This window comes from Lipotes vexillifer, unplaced genomic scaffold (assembly GCF_000442215.2).
Source record: "Lipotes vexillifer unplaced genomic scaffold, Lipotes_vexillifer_v1.1 scaffold862, whole genome shotgun sequence".
NCBI classification, from domain to species: domain Eukaryota; kingdom Metazoa; phylum Chordata; class Mammalia; order Artiodactyla; family Lipotidae; genus Lipotes; species Lipotes vexillifer.
Window position 1 is genome coordinate 241,735 of NW_006786873.1, and position 452 is coordinate 242,186.

Consider the following 452-nt stretch of genomic DNA (forward strand, 5'->3'; position numbering starts at 1 on the left):
GGGAGGGGCGGAGCAGGGAGGGGGCCTCAGGCCCCCCCCAACTATGGACGAGCGGCTGCTGGGGCCGCCCCCTCCAGGCGGGGGCCGGGGGGGCCTTGGATTGGTGGGTGGGGATCCTGGGGGCCCTGGCGAACCTCCCGGTGGTGGAGACCCCGGTGGGAGTAGCGGGGGGGTCCCGGGAGGCCGAGGGAAGCAAGACATCGGGGACATTCTGCAGCAGATAATGACCATCACCGACCAGAGCCTGGACGAGGCCCAGGCCAAGTGAGTGCCCCCAACCCGGTCCCCACACAGACCCAGCAGAAGCCCCATTCACAAGCTCTGAATATTCTGGGAGCCCCCCAACTCCAGGACCCTCCCCAGGATACTACAGCTCTTCTCTCCTCCCCTTACTCCCAGGAGCCCCAAGATAAGTGATCCCTCTCAAACCTTCCTTCACCCCCCCCCACCCC

At 67.0% G+C, this 452-nt stretch overlaps 1 protein-coding gene across 1 annotated transcript in view; it reads left to right on the forward strand.

Moving 5' to 3' along the window:
* Window positions 1–43: 43 nt before the first annotated feature.
* Window positions 44–452, forward strand: part of PBX2 (PBX homeobox 2) — a 3,480-nt gene continuing 3,071 nt past the window's right edge. The window contains exon 1 of the mRNA XM_007459509.1: window positions 44–264. Coding sequence (XP_007459571.1) covers window positions 44–264 — 221 coding nt within the window. The remainder of the gene's footprint in view (window positions 265–452) is intronic.